Here is a 22,275-nt window from a genome sequence, read left to right as displayed (position 1 = left end):
TGATAGGAGGCTCCCAAGATATGGGAAGTTGTCCACGTTGTCCAGGGTCGCGCTGTGGAACTTGATGACTGGGGGACAGTGCTGTGCAGTGAGGACAGGCTGGTGGAGGACCTTTGTCTTGCTGATGTTTAGCATAAGGCCCAGGCTTTCGTACGCCTCAGTAAATACGTCGACTATGTCCTGGAGTTCAGCCTCCATATGTGCGCAGACGCAGGCGTCGTCCGCGTTCTGTAGCTCGATGACGGGTTGGGTGGTCTTGGACCTGACCTGGAAACGGCGTAGGTTGAACAGGTTCCCACTTTATCGACCACCTTTTGGAAATCCATCCACACCATGTCACCGCATTGCCCTCATCAACCCTCCCTGTTACCTCATCAAAAAACTCGATCAGGTTAGTAAAACACGATTTGCCTTTATCAAATGTGCTGGTTTTCCTTAATTAATCCAGACTTGGCACTGTTAACTTTGTCCCTGATTTATCGTTTCTAAAAGCTTCCCGACTACCGAGGTTAAACTGACTGGCCTGCAGTTGCTGAGTTTATCCTTATACCCTTTTTTGAACAAGGGTGTAATATTTACAATTCTCCAGTCCTCTGGCACCACCTCCGTATCCAAGGAGGATTGGAAGATTATGGCCAGTACCTCCGTGATTTCCTCCTTAACCTCCCCCAGCCTCCGAGGATGGCATCCCATCCGTTCATGGTGACTTGCAACTTTAAGTACAGCCAGCCTTTCTAGTACCTCTTTATCAAATCGACCCCTACAACTTTAACATTTCCAAAAAGCTACAAGTTTATTTCAATGTTTTTATGATTATTCAATTTCTCTAAGGTACTCATGTATTACATGTCGATTCTAGGAGGAAGGGAAAATAATTCCACACTGTCCTGACCTTTGCTGCTGGGGAACAATCAATTCCCCTAATGCAAAGGTTGGGAAAAACTGGCGGCAATTATAGACTGTAGTCTGCATCTTGATGTCTCCAGAGAATCTCAAAAACTTGCATAATTATAGCAGAGATACCACATTGTCCATTGATGAACAAGTTATGCTTGATGTCAATCTGACGATCAAGGTACTTATTTCTTAGAAAGCACATAGTTCACAATTCCTGCAAGATTATTTCTCTAGAAGTACAAGTCATAATTTATTGATACACTTCTACTCACTATCACAATTCTGGTAAGCATGGTACCAGCTCTGGCTACCAATTACTAGTCCAATGCCAATTGAGATGCTGGGCTATAAGGCAAAATTCAGCACGTAGCTCCCATGCTGGTATATTACTTAAACAAAATAACAAAGGCAGAGAAATTGTTCGAGTCATTACATTTAGTGCATGTGCATCATTTGTGGAGTTTGCATCACTGCAGTGTTAGTCCATTTACAGAACTTGCCCGAAACTTATTGCTTGCCTCAGTCAGTATCAGTAATCATAATAGAGATGAAGATGAGGTTAATTTTCATCTTCATCACCTGAAATCAATGGAAAGAAAATCGGTTGGGTTCTGCAACAGGTGGGCCAACTGCTCTGCCAAATTACCACCCAGGCATAGAAACATAGAAAATAGGTGCAGGAGTAGGCCATTCGGCCCTTCGAGCCTGCACCACCATTCAATGAGTTCATGGCTGAACATGCAACTTCAGTACCCCATTCCTGCTTTCTCGCCATACCCCTTGATCCCCCTAGTAGTAAGGACTACATCTAACTCCTTTTTGAATATATTTAGTGAATTGGCCTCAACAACTTTCTGTGGTAGAGAATTCCACAAGTTCACCACTCTCTGGGTGAAGAAGTTTCTCCTCATCTCGGTCCCCTTATCCTCAGACTGTGACCCCTGGTTCTGGACTTGCCCAACATTGGGAACATTCTTCCTGCATCTAACCTGTCTAAACCCGTCAGAATTTTAAACATTTCTATGAGATCCCCTCTCATTCTTCTGAACTCCAGTGAATACAAGCCCAGTTGATTCAGTCTTTCTTGATATGTTAGTCCCGCCATCCTGGGACTCAGTCTGGTGAACCTTCGCTGCACTCCCTCAATAGCAAGAATGTCCTTCCTCAAGTTAGGAGACCAAAACTGTACACAATACTCCAGGTGTGGCCTCACCAAGGCCCTGTACAACTGTAGTAACACCTCCCTGCCCCTGTACTCAAATCCCCTCGCTATGAAGGCTAACATGCCATTTGCTTTCTTAACCACGTGCTGTATCTGCATGCCAACCTTCAATGACTGATGTACCATGACACCCAGGTCTCGTTGCACCTCCCCTTTTCCTAGTCTGTCACCATTCAGATAATAGTCTGTCTCTCTGTTTTTACCACCAAAGTGGATAACCTCACATTTATCCACATTATACGTCATCTGCCATGTATTTGCCCACTCACCTAACCTATCCAAGTCACTCTGCAATCTCATAGCATCCTCCTTGCAGCTCACACTGCCATCCAACTTAGTGTCATCCGCAAATTTGGAGATACTACATTTAATACCCTCGTCTAAATCATTAATGTACAATGTAAACAGCTGGGGCCCCAGCACAGAACATTGCGGTACCCCACTTGTCACTGCCTGCCATTCTGAAAAGTACCCATTTACTCCTACTCTTTTCTTCCTGTCTGACAACCAGTTCTCAATCCACGTCAGCACACTACCTCCAATCCCATGTGTTTTAACTTTGCACATTAATCTCTTGTGTGGGACATTGTCGAAAGCCTTCTGAACGTCCAAATACACCACATCAACTGGTTCTCCCTTGTCCACTCTATTGGAAACATTCTCAAAAAATTCCAGGAGATTTGTCAAGCATGATTTCCCTTTCACAAATCCATGTTGACTTGGACCTATCATGTCACCTCTTTCCAAATGCGTTGCTATGACATCCTTAATAATTGATTCCATCATTTTACACACTACCGATGTCAGGCTGACCGGTCTATAATTCCCTGTTTTCTCTCTCCCTCCTTTTTTAAAAAGTGGGGTTACATTGGCTACCCGCCACTCGATAGGAACTGATCCAGAGTCTATGGAATGTTGGAAAATGACTGTCAATGCATCCGCTATTTCCAAGGCCACCTCCTTAAGAACTCTGGGATGCAGACCATCAGGCCCTGGGGATTTATCGGCCTTCAATCCCATCAATTTCCCCAACATAATTTCCCGACTAATAAGGATTTCCCTCAGTTCTTCCTTCTTACCAGACCCTCTGATCCCTTTTATATTCGGAAGGTTGTTTGTGTCCTCCATAGTGAGTACCGAACCAAAGTACTTGTTCAATTGGTCTGCCATTTCTTTGTTCCCCGTTATGACTTCCCCTGATTCTAACTGCAGGGGACCTACGTTTGTCCTTACTAACCTTTTTCTCTTTACATAGCTATAGAAACTTTTGCAATCCGCCTCAATGTTCCCTGCAAGCTTCTTCTCGTACTCCATTTTCCCTGCCCTAATCAAACCCTTTGTCCTCCTCTGCTGAGTTCTAAATTTCTCCCAGTCCCCGGGTTCGCTGCTATTTCTGGCTTTAATACTATCCCTGATTTCCCTTGATAGCCACGGTTGAGCCACCTTCCCTTTTTTACTTTTACGCCAGACAGGGATCTACAATTGTTGTAATTCATCCATGCGGTCTCTAAATGTCTGCCATTGCCCATTCACTGTCAACCCCTTAAGTATCATTCGCCAATCTATCCTAGCCAATTTACGCCTCATATCTTCAAAGTTGCCCTTTTTTAAGTTCTGGACCATGGTCTCTGAATTAACTGTTTCATTGTCCATCCTAATGTAGAATTCCACCATATTATGGTCACTCTTCCCCAAGGGGCCTCGCACAACGAGATTGCTAATTAATCCTCTCTCATTACACAACACCCAGTCTAAGATGGCCTCCCCCCTAGTTGGTTCCTCAACATATTGGTCCAGAAAACCATCCTTTATGCACTCCAGGAAATCCTCCTCCACTGTATTGTTTCGCGTTAGGTTAGCCCAATCTATATGCATATTTAAGCCAGCCATGATAACTGCTGCACCTTTATTGCATGCACCCCCAATTTCCTGTTTGATGCCCTCCCCAACATCACTACTACTGTTTGGAGGTCTGTACACAACTCCCACTCGCGTTTTCTGTCCTTTGGTATTCCGTAGCTCCACTTATACCGATTCCACGTCATCCAAGCTAATGTCCTTCCTTACAATGGCATTAATTTCCTCTTTAACCAGCAATGCCACCCCGCCTCTTTTTCCTTTCTGTCTATCCTTCCTAAATGTTGAATACCCTTGGATGTTGAGTTCCCAGCCTTGGTCACCCTGGAGCCATGTCTCCGTGATGCCAACCACACCGTATCCGTTAACTATTATCTGCACAGTTAATTCGTCCACATTATTCCGAATATTCCTCGCATTGAGGCACAGAGCCTTCAGGCTTGCCTTTTTAACACACTTTGACCCTTTAGAATTTTGCTGTAAAGTGGCCCTTTTTGTTTTTTGCCTTGGGTTTCTCTGCCCTCCACTTTTACTCTTCTCCTTTCTGTCTTTTGCTTTTGTCTCCATTTTGTTTCCCTCTGTCTCCCTGCATTGGTTCCCATCCCCCTGCCATATTAGTTTAACTCCTCCAACAGGCACTAGCCAGCATTCCCCCGAGGACATTGGTTCCGGTCCTGCCCAGGTGCAGACCGTCCGGTTTGTACTGGTCCCACCTCCCCCAGAACCGGTTCCAATGCCCCAGGAATTTGAATCCCTCCCTGCTGCACCACTGCTCAAGAAACGTATTCATCTGAGCTATCCTGCGATTCCTAACTCTGACTAGCACGTGGCACTGGTAGCAATACTGAGATTACTACTAGCTCCCTAAATTCGTCTCGTAGGACCTCATCCCGTTTTTTATCTATGTCATTGGTATCTATATGCACCACGACAACTGGCTGTTCACCCTCCCTTTTCAGAATGTCCTGCACCCACTCCGAGACATCCTTGACCTTTGCACCAGGGAGGCAACATACCATCCTGGAGTCTCGGTTGTGGCTGCAGAAACGCCCATCTATTCCCCTTACAATCGAATCCCCTATCACTATTGCTCCCCCACTCTTTTTCCTGCCCTCCTGTGCAGCAGACCCCGCCACGGTGCCATGAACCTGGCTGCTGCTGCTCTCCCCTGATGAGTCATTCCCCTCAACAGTACCCAAAGCGGTGTATCTGTTTTGCAGGGTTTTGACCGCAGGGGACCCCTGCACTACCTTGTACTGCTCTTCCTGTTGGTCTTCCATTCCCTACCTGGCTGTGTACCCTTTACCTGCGGTAAGACCAACTCACTAAATGTGCTATTCACATCATTCTCAGCATCGTGCATGCTCCAGAGTGAATCCACCTGTAGCTCCAGTTCCATAACACGGTTCGTCAGGAGCTGGAGGTGGATACACTTCCCGCACACGTAGTCGTCAGGAACACCGGAGGCGTCCCTGATTTCCCACATGGTACAGGAGGAGCATAACACGTGTCCGAGCTCTCCTGCCATGACTTAACCCCTAGATTAACTTAATTTGGCATCCACAATGCTAAAGGTTACTTACTGAAATAGAAAAGAAAAAGAAAAGCTACTTACCAATCACCAGCCAATCACTTACCCCTTTGGCTGTGACGTCAGCTTTCGATTTCTTTCTACTTCTTTTTTGCCTTCTGTCCCTGCTGCAGCTGCTCAAACACGCCTTTTGTAGGCCTCACCAACGCTGCCGCTGGAACTCCCGCCTCTCGCCGACTCCCCAAGCTCCTGGTCGCACTGGCCTTTTGTAGGCCTCACCAACGCTGCATGAAGATGAGTGCCACCTGACATACAGTAGGTGCAGGTATGAAAGGTCAGACCAGGCATACCTCAATGACAGGGCCTGAAATGATGACCAGCTGGAGATCCAAGCTAAGGCGGAAGGCTGGAAACCCTGAAGAAAAATTATTTATTTTTTAAAATATTGTTCAGTGTGACCCTCTTGCTAAGGGGCACCATAAAGTTGTTCATGGGGAATGGGGGCTGGTACCTCTCAACTCGAGATGGATATTCTCTGCCAGACTTTCCAGCCTGGATGTGTCTCTGGTGGTGAGGGATCCTCTCCCTGACCCTGGATAGTCCACCTAGATCAGTGACAGCGGGCATGATCCAGGTGTAATTGCATTTTCATGGTCTCTGTGAACAAGAATGATTTAACCCTTTACGGAGTAATAAAGAAGCTGGGCAAGGCAACCTATTAAATGTTATGATAGGTATGCGCATTTACCTTAGCAATTGTTATAAGCCAAAACATTATTGCTTATCTGCTTCGAGTTTGGGCCACAAATGAGACTGCTTTTGCATGTTCCATTGGCACCATCTATGCTGCTCTGGCTGTACTCCTTGCTGCTGGATGGTTCTCTCCACCAAAAAAAGGTACCATTCGTTATAGGATTTCCTGCAACAGGATCTCCAAATCCTGGTTGCTGAATATGGATATTCTGACCCCAGTAATAATGCACCTTTTAGGTGCTGCTGAAACCAGACATCCCACCCTTGTCTTGGGGTCAAAGTAAGCTAATAATCTGAACTCCTGTTATCAACAAAGTCAACTTCTTTGGGCATAGTTTCTCCAGCACCTGATGTGCAGCGTGAATTTCTGCCGGAAGTGTGATGGGGTGGGACTTTCATCTACAAGAGCCACTGTTAACTTGGTCTAATTTCCCAGGGTCAACACATGTTGCATATTTAAGATGGGTTCCCATCGTTATTGGGAGCTCCTATTGGGAACTCACCACTAGGTTACTGAGGATTGGAAATAGCAGCTGCAGCAGTTTAAAGAACCCATCACCAAGCACAATTCTCCAGGGAGGAAGAGGAAAGACCGCATAAAGAATGAATACAGCATCTGCATCAGAACATAGAGCCCCATAATTATCTGATGCCTCTACAGACAGCCCCTCTCAGTATGTAGTTGCCTGTTCTGTGCACTTCTCACTTACATTGTGGTCTGCCTTGACACCTAAGATAAAGTGAATGCCAAAGCAATGAAAGGGAATATACACTATCTGCTTACTTTTTAAAGGATAAAAGAGGCCACAAATCACCAGGAAAGGTTGTCCACAGGTGGTGGTCTCCACAGCCTTCAGCATTCTTGGCATTGGGCAGAATGTGACAAATCTGATGTCTGACATATCATTGATCTTACTGTCACCTCCGGCAGGAAATTACAAAGCACACTTTTGTAGCTAGGGATTTGTTCTTGTCTGATTTTCCGCCACTGACAGCCTCAGAATCAACCAAAAATGGGTAAAACGGAGGAGGAAAATGTTATCCATGCTTCTAAGGACAAGACATAAAACCCTACTGTGACATGGATGGACTATACAGCACAATGGACTGTGTTTTCTCACTTATTTTCTTGAAACTGCCATTCATAGGCATTTGCCATGTCTGTCGCTGCCAACTGTCATGTTATTAAATGAGCACCACCAGGACATGGATGGAATCTACACAGTTGTTTTTGGCAGTGAAGTATTTAATTATTTTGTTTACATTTTCCATCACCAATACCTATGTCTTAATTGGGCATTTCCTATATACTAATCAATGCCCTGTGATGTTGCACACAGTAAGCCAGAAAATTTAGTCTGTCTCATCCATTTGTCTCATCCTCAACCAGTTTTCTTCCTCCCAGCACTCTCCTCCCTCCTTCCCTAATTTTCCTTCAAAGCGATTTGTTTACCTTCAAAATGCAATTTTAAAAAAATCAAATAAGAATCAGGATAGAAACTGTCTTTATATTTGTATTTTCTATCTCTTTCCCTTTCTTGCTCCCCTCTGTCTCATAGGTGTTAGAATTTCAAATCTATGTCTCACAGGGTACACAACCTTTTTGATTAAGAAAACATCGGTGGAGATAATTAGTTGGTTTCAAAATTCAACTGGTGTTATTTTTGAATGTTTGAAGGGATATTTCCTGGCCACCGCAAAGCAGAGTGCCCAACACTCACTTGTTCCTCATGGTATCTTCTGACTTTGCCATGGGAGATCTAATAATAAGGTTATTGCTTAATACCATTCCATTTCACATTCTAGCTCATGTTTACCCACATCAACTTTTCACTAAATCTTACCCAGAGTCCAAAGGCACATATTTCTGTGCTAAATAAAGAGATAAGCTAACCATGGATGTAAGAACTTGCATTTATAGAACAGTTTATCGTGTCCTTTAGACATCCCAAAGTGCTTTGCATCCAACACATTAGTTTTGAAGTGAAGTCACTGTTATATAGGAAAACACTGCAACCAATTTGCACACAGCTAAGTCCCTCAAACAGCAAATTAGTTGAATGACTAATTAATCTGCTTTATTGGTGGAGGGAAGAATGTTGGCCAAGAAAATTTGCTGCTGTTCTACCTTAAATTGCACAAGATCTTTTATGTCCATCTGAAGAGATGAATGGGGTCTTAATTTAATGGCCATAACTGAAGCAAAAACCCTATTTAGCGGACAGTGCAGGAGCAGCTCCAAGCAAATTTCCAACCAATGTCTCATGCAAAAGACAGCAGCTTAAGCAATGCGGCACTTCCTTCAATTCTTTACTGGAGTATAAGCCTAGGATATGTTTTAGAATGCGGCTGAGAACTCCTAACCTAAGCCAAGTTGATATGAGCAGATAAAATGTTTTCTAAAATTGTGATTTCTTTGTGTGCAGCTTGTGAATTGATCTGTCTAGAAAGAAGTGCATCTTGTACATTTGAAGACTCCGAGGATAGTACTAGTACAACAGAATTAAGTGATCAACTGTTAGTGGATAAATGCGATGCTGAATGTCAATCCAATTATCCAGGTGCTCATTTATAGCTTGTTTTTCCAAGAATACTTCTTTGCTATCATAAGTCATATTTCATCCACAAGTTTCCAATGAGCATCACAATCATGTTTTGTAATTGGGTAAAACTAATATGTATCCCACAATAATGGAATTCCATTGCATTTATGAATGAATGTCTACTCCAGTGAGAAAGGAATGATCTTACAGCTAACATATTAGCTAAAACCTCATTCCTATCAGAGTGCGGCCAGTCATTGTGTGTTCCTTTGTTATGCTGTCATCGGGTAATGCTTTGCAGACCTATCATTAGGTTGTGGGGAGGAGGGTTTATGGCTCAACTGAGCCTGATATAGGCATATGGTTTTATTTCTGTACTCATGAAAATGATACATGTGACCTCCAGCACCCACTTCAGATAAAGCCCCAAGATCTCCATCAAATAACCAGTTAATTGTTTCCTCACTTTTGAAAGGTTATGCGCACCTATAATCAAAAATCTTCCAAGGTTTTCGTGTTTTTTACTTATTTCTAGTGTTTTTTGAGTTATTATGCTGTGTTTTAATCATGTTGTCGCTCGAGCTCCTTACATACAACCCAGTAGGGACCAACTCCATTTTCTAATCACTTTGAGCAGGCTAACAATCGTTAACCATCAGACAAATCTTGCCATTCTCAGGACATAACTACACTACTTAAAGCCTTTGTTAAAATTGCTTAGCTCTCAGGCTCCCAGCATGCTGCAGATAGAGGGTAGATGATCAAATTAAATAATAGAGAAGGAATAAAATAAATACTATGTTGGACATTGACTTGAGAGCATTACATAATTAAGAGGAAGCAAAAGGTTGAAATTGATCTCTACTCTGATATATTCCGCTCACAATGGCCATTGAGGTAAGTAAAGATGCGCAAGTCATTCAGCCTATCCAACTCATTCTTCCATAGCAACCTACAATTCTCCCACTACAGCATTCAACTGCTATTTTTGATGACTCCAGTGATTTTTCCTCCACTTCCTGGAAGACTCATACAGCTATTAATTATTCTTCGTGTCAAGAGGCACCTCCTAATATCTGTCCTGAACTTTCCTTCTGCAGTATGTTAATGTGCCCCTCTGTCCTGCAGTTATGCATGGTTTAATTTGAAGTAGTGCTCACGATTAACTTTTCTATTCCATTTAGTATCTTCTATACCTCTAGATGGTACCCGTGTATGTGTCTTCTTTCTAGTCCAAATTTTCCTAACCTTTCCTCATATCTTAGTTATAGAATCATAGAACGATTACAGCACAGAAGGAGGCCTTTCAACCAGTCGAGCCCAATGCCGGCTCTCTGCAAGAGCACTTCAGCCATTCCCGTTCCCCCATCCTTACCCTGTAGCCTTGAAATTTTTTTTTCCTTCAGGTACATAGGATTACATAGAATATATGGCACAGAGAAAGGCCATTTAGCCCAACCAGTCCATCGGTGTTTATGCTCCACTTGAGCCTCCTCCTGTCTTTCCTCGTCTAAATCTATCAGCAAGACCCTCTATTCCCTTCTCCCTTATATGCTTGTCTAGCTTCCCCTTAAATGTATCTACACTATTCGCTTCAACCACTCCCTGCAGTAGTGAGTTCCACATTCTCACCACTCTTTGGGTCAAGAAGTTTCTTCTGAATTCTCTGTTGGATTTCTTGGTGACTATTTTATATTGCTGGCCTCCAGCTATGCTCTTCCCTACAAGTGGAAACATTCTTTCTTTATCCACTCTATCAAAATTTTTCATAACTTTGAAGACCTCTATTCAAGAGAAAAGAGACATGGGGCTAGAACCTCCACTTTTTTTGCCTGTTTAACGCCCACTCAACACCCATTTTACCGCTGAAATGATGTATAACGCCCATATAGCGCCCATTTTGGCACAAAATGGAAGCTGGCGGGCATTTTTCGGAAACTTATCGCCGAGCATTACTTTCCCCATGTGGTTAATGCCGAGAAAAAATATTATCCCCCGCCCACTTTTGTGGGGCGGAATCAGCAGGATGGATGAATTCAACGCCCATAATATCGCCCAGCGTTAATTTCCACGCTGAATTAACGCCGAGATTTAATATTAACACCCAGCCACTTTTTTTGGTTGTAAAGAGCGTATTTACCCAAACTAGCGGCCATGGAGATCAACCATCATCAATTTCATCACCTCGCACACATTTCGCCCACAATATCGCTCGCTCAAAAAACCGCCCACAAAAAGTGGAACTAACCGGAATGAATCACATCGTTATGGACGCCATGTTGTAGATCAAATGTCACGTTCTTTAAAAGACTGCTGTGCTTCAACCTCGGCAGAGTTCGGATGTACTCTGCAGGTCGTTGCAGTTGATCTGAACATCTCTAAAAATATCTTGACCACACAGTGACCGATTGGAATTGAAGAGGTGTGCTCGTCGGGACATTCCTTGTTTGTGTACAATTGATGGAAAATAGAGAGCTGCTGCAATGGGGCCTGTTCTTTCTCACCCTCTCTTGGTGACCAAATACATGCAGCAGACTCGACATCGCCGAAGGAACGCTGCACTGCATTATGTGCCCAATGTACGAAGTGACAGACAGATGAGGAGGACCAGGCGTTACACCCCCCGCAAGTACAAGGAGAAGCATTCTTACCTCGACTTGCCCGACACCACCTGCCTTCGGAGACTGCGCTTCCACAAAGAGGTTATCACTGAGGTATGCCAGCTGATAAGGGCAGACCTGCAGCCTGCCAGGACCATCGGAACTGCACTGTCCGTTGAGGTCAAAGTCACCACAACACTGTCGTTCTATGCCTCGGGTTCTTTTCAGGCCACAGCTGGAGACGTTTGCGGACTTTCTCAGCATGCCACACATCGCTGCATTAGACAGGTCACTGAAGCCCTGTACGCACGCAGGAGGGTTGATCAGCTTCCCTATGACCAGGGAGGCACAGAGTGAGAGGGCTCTAGGATTCTCCAGAATTGCAAACTTCCCTAAGGTGCAGGGAGCAATAGACTGTATACACATCACGATGTGGTCACCTTTTCAGGATGCTGAGATTTTCAGGAACCGCAAGGGATTCCACACCCTGAATGTCCAGCTGGTTGTCGACCACCAGCAAATTATACTGGTAGTGAATGTTCAATTTCCGGGCAGCATCCATGATGTGCACATCCTGCGTGAGAGCACTGTATCTGACTTGTTTAACAATGAGCCACAAGGTCAATGTTGGATGCTTGGGGACAAAGGATATGGCCTCGCCACCTGGCTGATGACCCCCCTGCGTGACATTCACACCGAGGCCGAGAGGCGATACAACGAGAGCCAGAGCAATTCGCAATATCATTGAGAAAACCATTGGAGTGCTGAAGCAACGCTTCAGATGCCTGGACCATTCAGGAGGCGAGCTCCAATACCACTGTGAGCAGGTAGCTCAATTCATAAGAACATAAGAACAGAAGAATTAGGAACAGGAGTAGGCTATCTAGCCCCTCGAGCCTGCTCCGCCATTCAATAAGATCATGGCTGATCTGGCCGTGGACTCAGCTTCACTTACCCGCCCTCTCCCCGTAACCCTTAATTCCCTTATTGCTTAAAAATCTATCTATCTTTGACTTGAAAGCATTCAATGAGCCAGCCTCAACTGCTTCCTTGGGCAGAGAATTCCACAGATTCACAACCCTCTGGGAGAAGAAATTCTTTCTCAACTCGGTTTTAAATTCGTGGTGGTCTGCTCCATGCTACACAACTTGGCTATCAGGAGGGGACAAGAATTGCCTGATGAGCGTGACAGTCCACCTCACCAGAGAGAGGAAGAGGAGGATGAGGAGGCGGATGCTGACATCAGCCCAGACAATCAGGCTGAAGCTGAAGCCATGCCCCCGCCCCCTTGTAGACCGCATAAAAGGGCCCATGGTAGCATAATAGCTGCAAGAGCGTTACATCAGGAGCTCATCAATGATCGCTTTGCCTGAAAGAACGTTGGTGTTATTTACAAGGCTGAAACACTGCTGGGTGTGCAGGTCATACATCAATGGTGGGCATCACCTTCGTGGCAGTTAAAGTTTAAGTTGATTGAAGTTAAGTGTGATTATACCCTTTGATGTTAAGGAATCACCAGCGTGTAATGGTGGCAGCTATCTGAGCTAATGTGCTGCAAGGTTTTGTTAAATAAAAAATATTTAAACTGATCATTAGTCTGAAATCATCAGTATTTCTGTACAAACCAATCCTCCCCCCCCCCCCACACTCCCCCCCCCCCCCCCAGCCACTTCTCCTCCCCACCTCTACCCCTTCCCCTTCCCCTGCTGACTCCAAGCCGCCTGACCGAGGAGGTCCTCAGGCAATACTTCATTGTTGTAGGGGGGTGGGGGGCGGGTGCGTGATGACGGCTGAAGCGCTGCTTGGACAGATATGGGAGAGGAGGATGGTCCCGATGTGGGAGCGTGCTCCGAGCCGTAAGCAAGATGTTGCTGCTGGCTCTCGTGTGTGGTTGCCAATGGGGGTGCGTCACCTTGGGGGGCAGTGCGGCGCTCCAGGACCACTGGGAGCCCTCTGCCACCAGTGTTCCTGGCTTCCAACTCCAGGACCTCCTCCATCCCTTCCATGTTATATATTATTTGTTGGACAAAAACTCGGTGCCAACTATATTCTTGGTGCTTAGTAGGCTTTTTGCTGCTGGTGATTCTCCCTCGTGCCTCCCACAACAGTCAAACAAGCACACACACAGCCACACACGCTTTCAGTGCCTCTGAGCTCCCTCTCTCCATGTCTCCTCTTCTGCGCATGTCATGATGACCCTTGACCTCCTGAATCACGGGAATCGAACGTTGCCATGCCGTTGCTAAGGACAGCCACACTTTATGGCAGAAGGTCAGAAAAATTTAATGCTACCGCCCATTTGATAATGCTCGCGGTAACGCCCATTTTCAAAAATGTAAACTGGGTGTTTTGAGAATGGGCGAGAAGCCGGCGATCTGAAAACCCTTTTTTAATGCCCACGCCGAAAATAATGGCCATTTTTGGGTGGTAAGCTCAAAAGTGGATGTTATAGCCCCCAGTCTTTTACCCCTACTTCTGCTTTCTATCTTGAAGCTAGCTAGCTATCCATTCTGTGACTTGTCCCCTGACTCTGACCTTGTTCATCAGTCTATTATGGGGCACCTTATTTGAAGGTCTTTTGAAAATCTAGATAAATTACATCTGCTGCATTATCATTGTCTATTCTCTCTGTTACCTCTTCAAACAATTCATTGAGGTTGGCCAAGTAAGACTTTCCCTTTTGAAATCCATGCTGACTATATGAAAGACACAATTGAAACTCCTCCACTATCCTTTCAGGCAGGGAATTCCAGATCCTAACCACTTGCGTAAAGAGTTTTTCCTCATGTCGCCTTTGGTTCTTTTGCCAATCACCTTAAATCTGTGACCTCTGGTTCTCGACCCTTCCGCCAATGGGAACAGGTTCTTTCTATCTACTCTGTCTAGACCAATCATCATTTTGAACAGATCTGTCAAATCTCCTCACAAACTTCTCTACTCCAGGGCGAACATCCCAAGCTTCTCTAGTCCGAGAGGCGGGAGTTCCTGGCGTTGGTGAGGCCTATAAAAGCTCAGCGGCAGCGAGAGGCGGCGGCAATCCGAGAGGCGGGAGTTCCTGGCGTTGGTGAGGCCTATAAAGGCTCAGCGGCAGTGAGAGGCGGTGGCAGTCCGAGAGGCGGGAGTTCCTGGCGTTGGTGAGGCCTATAAAGGCTCAGCGGCAGTGAGAGGCGGCGGCAGTCCGAGAGGCGGGAGTTCCTGGCATTGGTGAGGCCTATAAAGGCTCAGCGGCAGCGAGAGGCGGCGGCAGTCCGAGAGGCGGGAGTTCCTGGCATTGGTGAGGCCTATAAAGGCTCAGCGGCAGCGAAAGGCGGCAGCAGTCCGAGAGGCGGGAGTTCCTGGCGTTGGTGAGGCCTATAACGGCTCAGCGGCAGTCCGAGAGGCGGGAGTTCCTGGCGTTGGTGAGGCCTATAAAGGCTCAGCGGCAGCGAGAGGCGTACATGTGCAGCTGCAGCGGGGAGAGAAGGCAAAAAAGAAGCAGAAAGAAATCAAAAGGTGACGTCACAGCCAAGGGGGTAAGTGATTGGCTGGTGATTGGTGAGTAGTTTTTCTTTTTTCTCTTCTATAACAGTGAGTAAACTTTAGCATTGTTGTTGCCTTTCTAAGGGTTAAGTCATGTCAGGACAGCTCGGTCACGTGTTATGCTCCTCCTGTACCATGTGGGAACTCAGGGACGACACCAATGTTCCTGACGACTACGTGTGCGGGAAGTGTATCCTCCTCCAGCTCCTGACGGACCGCGTTGCGGAGTTGGAGCTGAGGGTGGATTCACTCTGGAGCATCCACGATGCTGAGAATGACGTAAGTAGCACGTGTGGCGAGTTGGTCGTACCGCAGGGAAAGGGTCCACAGCCAGAAAGGGAATGGAAGACCAACAGGAAGAGCAGTGCAAGGAAGGTAGTGCAGGGGTCCCCTGTGGTCATCGCCCTGCAAAACAGATACACTGCTTTGGGTACTGTTGAGGGGGATGACTCATCAGGGGAGGGCAGCAGCAGCCAAGTTCATGGCACCGTGGCTGGCTCTGTTGCACAGGAGGGCAGGAAAAAGAGTGGGAGAGCGATAGTGATAGGGGATTCAATTGTAAGGGGAATAGACAGGCGTTTCTGCGGCCGCAACCGAGACTCCAGGATGGAATGTTGCCTCCCTGGTGCAAGGGTCAAGGATGTCTCGGAGCGGGTGCAGGACATTCTAAAAAGGGAGGGAGAACAGCCAGTTGTCGTGGTGCACATCGGTACCAATGACATAGGTAAAAAAAGGGATGAGGTCCTACGAAACGAATTTAAGGAGCTAGGAGCTAAATTAAAAAGTAGGACCTCAAAAGTAGTAATCTCGGGATTGCTACCAGTCCCACGTGCTAATCAGAGTAGGAATCGCAGGATAACGCAGATGAATACGTGGCTTGAGCAGTGGTGCAGCAGGGAGGGATTCAAATTCCTGGGGCATTGGAACCGGTTCTGGGGGAGGTGGGACCAGTACAAACCGGACAGTCTGCACCTGGGCAGGACCGGAACCAATGTCCGAGGGGGAGGGTTTGCTAGTGCTGTTGGGGAGGAGTTAAACTAATATGCAGGGGGATGGGAACCAATGCAGGGAGACAGAGGGAAACAAAAAGGAGGCAAAAGCAAAAGACAGAAAGGAGATGAGGAAAAGTGGAGGGCAGAGAAACCCAAGGCAAAGAACAAAAAGGGCCATTGTACAGCAAAATTCTAAAAGGACAAAGGGTGTTAAAAAAACAAGCCTGAAGGCTTTGTGTCTTAATGCAAGAAGTATCCGCAATAAGGTGGATGAATTAACTGTGCAAATAGATGTTAACCAATATGATGTGATTGGGATTACGGAGACGTGGCTCCAGGATGATCAGGGCTGGGAACTCAACATCCAGGGGTATTCAACATTCAGGAAGGATAGAATAAAAGGAAAAGGAGGTGGGGTAGCATTGCTGGTTAAGGAGGAGATTAAGGCAATAGTTAGGAAGGACATTAGCTTGGATGATGTGGAATCTATATGGGTAGAGCTGCAGAACACCAAAGGGCAAAAAACATTAGTGGGAGTTGTGTACAGACCTCCAAACAGTAGTAGTGATGTTGGGGAGGGCATCAAACAGGAAATTAGGGGTGCATGCAATAAAGGTGCAGCAGTTATAATGGGTGACTTTAATATGCACATAGATTGGGCTAACCAAACTGGAAGCAATACGATGGAGGAGGATTTCCTGGAGCGCATAAGGGATGGTTTTCTAGACCAATATGTCGAGGAACCAACTAGGGGGGAGGCCATCTTCGACTGGGTGTTGTGTAATGAGAGAGGATTAATTAGCAATCACGTTGTGCGAGGCCCCTTGGAGAAGAGTGACCATAATATGGTGGAATTCTGCATTAGGATGGAGAATGAAACAGTTAATTCAGAGACCAGAACTTAAAGAAGGCTAACTTTGAAGGTATGAGGCGTGAATTGGCTAGGATAGATTGACGAATGATACTTAAGGGGTTGACTGTGGATGGGCAATGGCAGACATTTAGAGACCGCATGGATGAACTACAACAATTGTACATTCCTGTCTGGCGTAAAAATAAAAAAGGGAAGGTGGCTCAACCGTGGCTATCAAGGGAAATCAGGGATAGTATTAAAGCCAAGGAAGTGGCATACAAATTGGCCAGAAATAGCAGCGAACCCAGGGACTGGGAGAAATTTAGAACTCAGCAGAGGAGGACAAAGGGTTTCATTAGGGCAGGGAAAATGGAGTACGAGAAGAAGCTTGCAGGGAACATTAAGATGGATTGCAAAAGTTTCTATTGATATGTAAAGAGAAAAAGGTTAGTAAAGACAAATGTAGGTCCCCTGCAGTCAGAATCAGGGGAAGTCATAACGGGGAACAAAGAAATGGCGGACCAATTGAACAAGTACTTTGGTTCGGTATTCACTAAGGAGGACACAAACAACCTTCCGGATATAAAAGGGGTCGGAGGGTCTAGTAAGGAGGAGGAACTGAGGGAAATCCTTATTAGTCGGGAAATTGTGTTGGGGAAATTGATGGGATTGAAGGCCGATAAATCCCCAGGGCCTGATGGACTGCATCCCAGAGTACTTAAGGAGGTGGCCTTGGAAATAGTGGATGCATTGACAGTCATTTTCCAACATTCCATTGACTCTGGATCAGTTCCGATGGAGTGGAGGGTAGCCAATGTAACCCCACTTTTTAAAAAAGGGGGGAGAGAGATAACAGGGAATTATAGACCGGTCAGCCTGACATCGGTAGTGGGTAAAATGATGGAATCAATTATTAAGGATGTCATAGCAGTGCATTTGGAAAGAGGTGACATGATAGGTCCAAGTCAGCATGGATTTGTGAAAGGGAAATCATGCTTGACAAATCTTCTGGAATTTTTTGAGGATGTTTCCAGTAGAGTGGACAAGGGAGAACCAGTTGATGTGGTATATTTGGACGTTCAGAAGGCTTTCGACAAGGTCCCACACAAGAGATTGATGTGCAAAGTTAAAGCACATGGGATTGGGGGTAGTGTGCTGACATGGATTGAGAACTGGTTGTCAGACAGGAAGCAAAGAGTAGGAGTAAATGGGGACTTTTCAGAATGGCAGGCAGTGACTAGTGGGGTACCGCAAGGTTCTGTGCTGGGGCCCCAGCTGTTTACACTGTACATTAATGATTTAGACGAGGGGATTAAATGTAGTATCTCCAAATTTGCGGATGACACTAAGTTGGGTGGCAGTGTGAGCTGCGAGGAGGTTGCTATGAGGCTGCAGAGCGACTTGGATAGGTTAGGTGAGTGGGCAAATGCATGGCAGATGAAGTATAATGTGGATAAATGTGAGGTTATCCACTTTGATGGTAAAAACAGAGAGACAGACTATTATCTGAATGGTGACAGATTAGGAAAAGGAGGTGCAAAGAGACCTGGGTATCATGGTACATCAGTCATTGAAGGTTGGCATGCAGGTACAGCAGGCAATTAAGAAAGCAAATGGCATGTTGGCCTTCATAGCGAGGGGATTTGAGTACAGGGGCAGGTGGGTGTTGCTACAGTTGTACAGGGCCTTGGTGAGGCCACACCTGGAGTATTGTGTGCAGTTTTGGTCTCCTAACCTGAGGAAGGACATTCTTGCTATTGAGGGAGTGCAGCGAAGGTTCACCAGACTGATTCCTGGGATGGCGGGACTGACCTATCAAGAAAGACTGGATCAACTAGGCTTGTATTCACTGGAGTTCAGAAGAATGAGAGGGGACCTCATAGAAACGTTTAAAATTCTGACGGGGTTAGACAGGTTCGATGCAGGAAGAATGTTCCCAATGTTGGGGAAGTCCAGAACCAGGGGACACAGTCTAAGGATAAGGGGTAAGCCATTTAGGACCGAGATGAGGAGGAACTTCTTCACCCAGAGAGTGGTGAACCTGTGGAATTCTCTACCACAGAAAGTTGTTGAGGCCAATTCACTAAATATATTCAAAAAGGAGTTAGATGAAGTCCTTACTACTAGGGGGATCAAGGGGTATGGCGAGAAAGCAGGAATGGGGTACTGAAGTTGCATGTTCAGCCATGAATTCATTGAATGGTGGTGCAGGCTAGAAGGACCGAATGGCCTACTCCTGCACCTATTTTCTATGTTTGTATGTTTCTATGTTTCTATCCATTTAACTGAAGCTCCTCCTCCTTGGATTCATTCTCGTAAATCTTTTCTGCACTCTCTCTAAGGCCTTCACATCCTTCCTAAAGAGCGGTGCCCAGAATTGGATTCAATGCACCAGTTGAGACCTAACCAGTGTTTTATATAGGTTTATCATAACTTCCTTGCTATTGTACTCTTATTTATGAAACCCAGGATCCTGTATGCTTTGTTAACTGCTTTCTCAACCTGCCCTGCCACCTTCAACGATTTGTGTACATATACCCCCAGATCTCTCTGTTCATGCACCCCTTTTAGTATTGTATCATTTAGTTTATATTGCCTTTCCTCGTTCTTCCAACCAAAATTTTAAAATTGTGCCCTGTGCACCAAGTCCAAGTCATTAATATATGTCAAGAAAAGCAGTGGTCCTAGTACTGACCCCTGGGGAACATGACCGTATATACTTTTCTCCAGTCCAAAAAAACAACTGTGCACCACCACTCTCTGTTTCCTGTCACTTAACCAATTTCGTATCCATGCCGCCACTGTCTCTTTTATTCCATGGGTGTCAACTTTGCTACCAAACCTATTATGTGGCACTTTATCAAACACCTTTGTCCATGTATACCAAATCAACCACATTGCCCTCATCAACCCTCTCTGTTACCTCATCATAAAACTCGATCAAGATAGTTAAACACGATTTGCCTTTAACAAATCCGTGCTGCCTTTCCTTATTTAATCCACACTTCTCCAAGTAACTGTTAACTTTGTTCCTGATTATCATTTCTAAAAGCTTCCCCACTACTGAGGTTAAACTGACTGGCTTGTAGTTGCTAGATCCTTACACTATTTTTTGAACAAGGGTGTAATATTTGCAATTCTCCAGTCGTCTGGCACCACCCCGTATCTAAGGAGGATTGGATGATGATGGCCAGTATCTCCGCGATTTCCTCCTTAACGTCTCTCAACTTCTCAGGATGCGTCCCACCCGGTCCTGGTGACTTACTAACTTTAAGTTCAGAAAGCCGTTCTAGTACCTCCTCTTTATCAATTTTTATCTCACTCTTTCATTAAGACTTCGGCAGCATCTTCTTCATCAATGAAGATAGATGCAAAATACTCACTTAGTATCTCAGTAATGTCCTCTGCCTCCATGCATAGGTCTCCTTTTTGGTTCCTAATTGGCCCCACCCCTCCTCTTACTACCCATTTATTGTTTATATATCCATGGAAGACTTCTGAATTCCCTTTTATGTTAGCTGCCAATCTATTCTCAAACTCCTCTCTGCCCCTCTTATTTTCTTTTTCACTTCCCCTCCGCTTTCTATATTCAGCCTGATTCTCACTTGTATTCTCAACCTGACATCTGTCATATGCACTCTTTTTCTGCTTCATCTTACTTTCTAACTCTTTCGTCGTCCAGGGAGGTCTGGCTTTAGTTGCCCTACCTTTCACTCTCATGGGCATGTACCACGACTGTACCCGAGCCATTCCCTTTTTAAAGGCAGCCCATTGTTTGATTGCAATTTTGTTGCCAATCTTTGATTCCAATTTACCGGAGCCAGATCCATTCTCAACCCATGAAATTTGCCTTCCTCCAATTTTTACTCAAGATTGGTCCCTGTCCTTTTCCATAGCTAATCTAAATGTTATGATACTATGATTGCTGTTCCCTAAATGTTCAACTACTGACACTTGCTCCACTTGAACCACCTCATTCCCCAGAACCAGATCCAGCAATGCCTCCTTCCTTCAGAAATTATTCCCCCTCTGTCCCTTTACACTATTACTATCCCAGTCTATATTAGGGGAATTGAAGTCCCCCATTATTACTATTCTATAGTTCTTGCATCTCTGTAATTTTCCTCCAAATTTGCTTCTCTATATATTTCCCACAAGTTGGTTGCCTATTGAATACACCTAGTAGTGTAATGGCACCTCTATTATTTCTGAAAACTCTAACTGACTAGATTCTATCCTTGACCCCTCCAGGATATCCTCTCTCTCCAGCACTGTAACATTCTCCTTAACCAATACTGCCACCCACCTCCTTTCTTTCCTTCCCTATCTTTCCTGAACGGCTTATATTCAGGAATATTTAAACCCCAATCCTGCCCTTTTTTGAGCCAGGTCTCTGTTATCGCCACAACATCATATTTCCATATGGCTATTTGTATCCGCAGCTTACCAATCTTATTTATCATACTTTGTGGGTTTACACACTCGCACTGTGAACCTATCTTAGACCTTCTTGTATTCTCTCTTAGTCTGACCCCACCTAATACTTTACTATTTCTTACTCTAGTGCTATCTGTCTCTTCCAATCCTTTGTGCACCTTGTTTCTCCTTTCAAATGCTACATACAAGTGCCCATCCCCCCACCAAATTAGTTTAAACCCTCCCCAACAGCACTAGCAAACCCGGCCACGAGGACAAAAGCAAAATACTGCGGATGCTGGAATCCCAAATAAAAACAGAAAATGCTGGAAATCTCAACGGGTCAGGCAGCATCTGTGGAGAGAAAAACAGAGTTAACATTTCAGGTCGATGACCCTTCATCAGAACTGGCGAATTTCAAAAAGAACATTCTTAAGGAGCATTGAAAGGGGGAGGGGAAGAAAGAACAAAAGGGAAGGTCTGTGATAGGGTGGAAGGCTGGAGAGATTAGAGAGCCAAAAGGGATGTTGGGCCAAATTGAAATGGTAATGCCAGAAGTTAGAAAAAGGTTAGTCCAGATCGAGTGTGAATGGCGGAATAATAACCAGCTGCCATTGGAGACAGAGAGAAAGAAAGCCCCATGGAATTGGAGGGGCGGGGTTGGGGGTTGGGGGGGAGGGGAGGGAAAGGGAGCCAAAAATGGGCAGGGGTTATCTGAAATTGTTGAACTCTATGTTGAGTCCAGAAGGCTGTAAAGTGCCTAAACGAAAGATGAGGTGCTATTCCTCAAGCTTGCGTTGAGCTTCATTAGAACAGTGTAGGAGGCCGAGGACGGAGATGTCGGAATGGGTGTGGAGCGGGGAATTAAAGTGACAGGCGACCGGAAGCTCAGAGTCACTCTTACGGACTGAACGGAGGTGTTCCACAAAGTGTCACCCAATCTGCGTTTGGTCTCCCCAATGTAGAGGAGACCACACCGTGAGCAGCGAATACAGTATACTAAATTGAAAGAAGTACAAGTAAATTGTTGTTTCACCTGGAAGGAATATTTGGGACCCTCGATAGTGGGAAGGGAGGAGGTAAAAGGGCAGG

The 22,275-nt window shown here is 45.4% G+C and overlaps 1 protein-coding gene across 9 annotated transcripts in view; it reads left to right on the top strand.

The window, feature by feature from the left end:
* The window catches only part of LOC139268562 (uncharacterized), a 612,984-nt gene that overhangs the window by 242,163 nt on the left and 348,546 nt on the right, over positions 1-22,275 (top strand). For 8 of the 9 annotated variants that reach the window (XM_070886894.1, XM_070886891.1, XM_070886893.1 and 5 more), the window contains one exon: positions 8,687-8,821. The exons of the other annotated variant lie outside the window; for it this stretch is intronic. In XM_070886894.1, the coding sequence (XP_070742995.1) occupies positions 8,687-8,821 (135 nt within the window). The remainder of the gene's footprint in view (positions 1-8,686; positions 8,822-22,275) is intronic. 9 annotated transcript variants of the gene reach the window in all.

Source organism: Pristiophorus japonicus, chromosome 8, assembly GCF_044704955.1.
Source record: "Pristiophorus japonicus isolate sPriJap1 chromosome 8, sPriJap1.hap1, whole genome shotgun sequence".
Lineage (NCBI taxonomy): Eukaryota > Metazoa > Chordata > Chondrichthyes > Pristiophoridae > Pristiophorus > Pristiophorus japonicus.
Note: the sequence above shows the minus strand (reverse complement) of the source record. Positions and strands in the feature narration are given on the sequence as shown.